Source organism: Trypanosoma equiperdum (assembly GCF_001457755.1).
Source record: "Trypanosoma equiperdum strain OVI genome assembly, contig: ctg_1075, whole genome shotgun sequence".
Classification (NCBI taxonomy): domain Eukaryota; phylum Euglenozoa; class Kinetoplastea; order Trypanosomatida; family Trypanosomatidae; genus Trypanosoma; species Trypanosoma equiperdum.
Genome location: NW_027123033.1, coordinates 1 through 1,018, shown reverse-complemented (window position 1 = coordinate 1,018; position 1,018 = coordinate 1). Strand labels below are relative to the sequence as shown.

The 1,018-nt window shown below is 44.5% G+C and overlaps 1 protein-coding gene across 1 annotated transcript; it reads right to left on the bottom strand.

The window, feature by feature from the left end:
* Positions 1-235: 235 nt before the first annotated feature.
* On the bottom strand, positions 236-694 carry TEOVI_000668800 (Trypanosomal VSG domain containing protein, putative; the record flags this gene model as incomplete). The annotated part of the gene is made up of 1 exon (XM_067220202.1): positions 236-694. The coding sequence occupies one exon, from the start codon at positions 692-694 to the stop codon at positions 236-238; it is 459 nt and encodes a 152-aa protein (XP_067076303.1).
* Positions 695-1,018: the final 324 nt, after the last annotated feature.

The window sequence follows — 1,018 nt, the reverse complement described above, 5'->3', positions numbered from 1 at the left end:
CTATTGTGTGGCCGTTCCCGTCGCCGCACAGGCACATCATGTCGTATGCTAGGTTCTTTCCCGCCAGTTTTCCGCCTCGGTCTGTTGTTGGCTTTCCGCAGTTGGTCGCGCGGTCGTCATTGTCTGTGTGGATGATTACCTTGCCGTCGCTGGGCAGACCTCCAGTGAGAGCTTCTGTTAGCTTTTTGTTAACTTCCGTTGCCACATCGCCTGAATTGCTTGCCTGTGTGGTCTCTCAAATATGCTTTATGAGCCCGACTGTATTTGCAATGGCGCGTGCTTGTTCTTGGGTTCGTTTCTTTGTTTTCCAATCATGGTATTCTGCGTTGACCTTAAGTTTGTCTGCTTTGATCGCGCCTTTTTGACAGAAACCCCAGGTTTTGTCTGAGCAAGCATTCTTAAGTTTTGATGTCGTTGGAAGTGCTCCGAATTCCTTGTCCTTTTCTTTGATCGCTTCGTTGACGGTTTCTTCGCCGCTGAGTGTTAGATTTATTGCTTCCGCCAGACTTACTATGTCTTTGGAGCTTGTGTGGTCGGGTGCCGCTGCATAGGTGGAGCTAGCAACGTTTACTAGCGTGCATAGCGCTGCATAGCCTTCCGTGTTGTCACCGGCACTCGGGGCCGCCTCTGATATTGGTAAAGCGCAGTAAAGCAGATTCAGAGCGGTTAGCGCCGCAACTTGTGTTCTAAACATTACCTTTTGAATGTCGTAACATCCATTTCAAGTATGGGGATGATTGTTGCAAGCGCCAGTCAGTGTTCAAGCACAGAATGTTTTGGTTTTTGCTTTTAGAAAATCTAATATGAGTGCTTTTTCATGTTTTAAAATTTGTGTATTTTGATGGGTTTCATCTCTGATTTTTAATGCTCCATAGAGGTATGTCTATACATACTCTACCTCACTTTTCCCTTGTAAACTCCATGTTTATACAGCTTAAATCTCTTTTTTAGCTCTGTTTATTTTGTTATTTTGAAAGATGCTGCGCGTCTTTTAACCGTATTCTTGATTTTAATTATT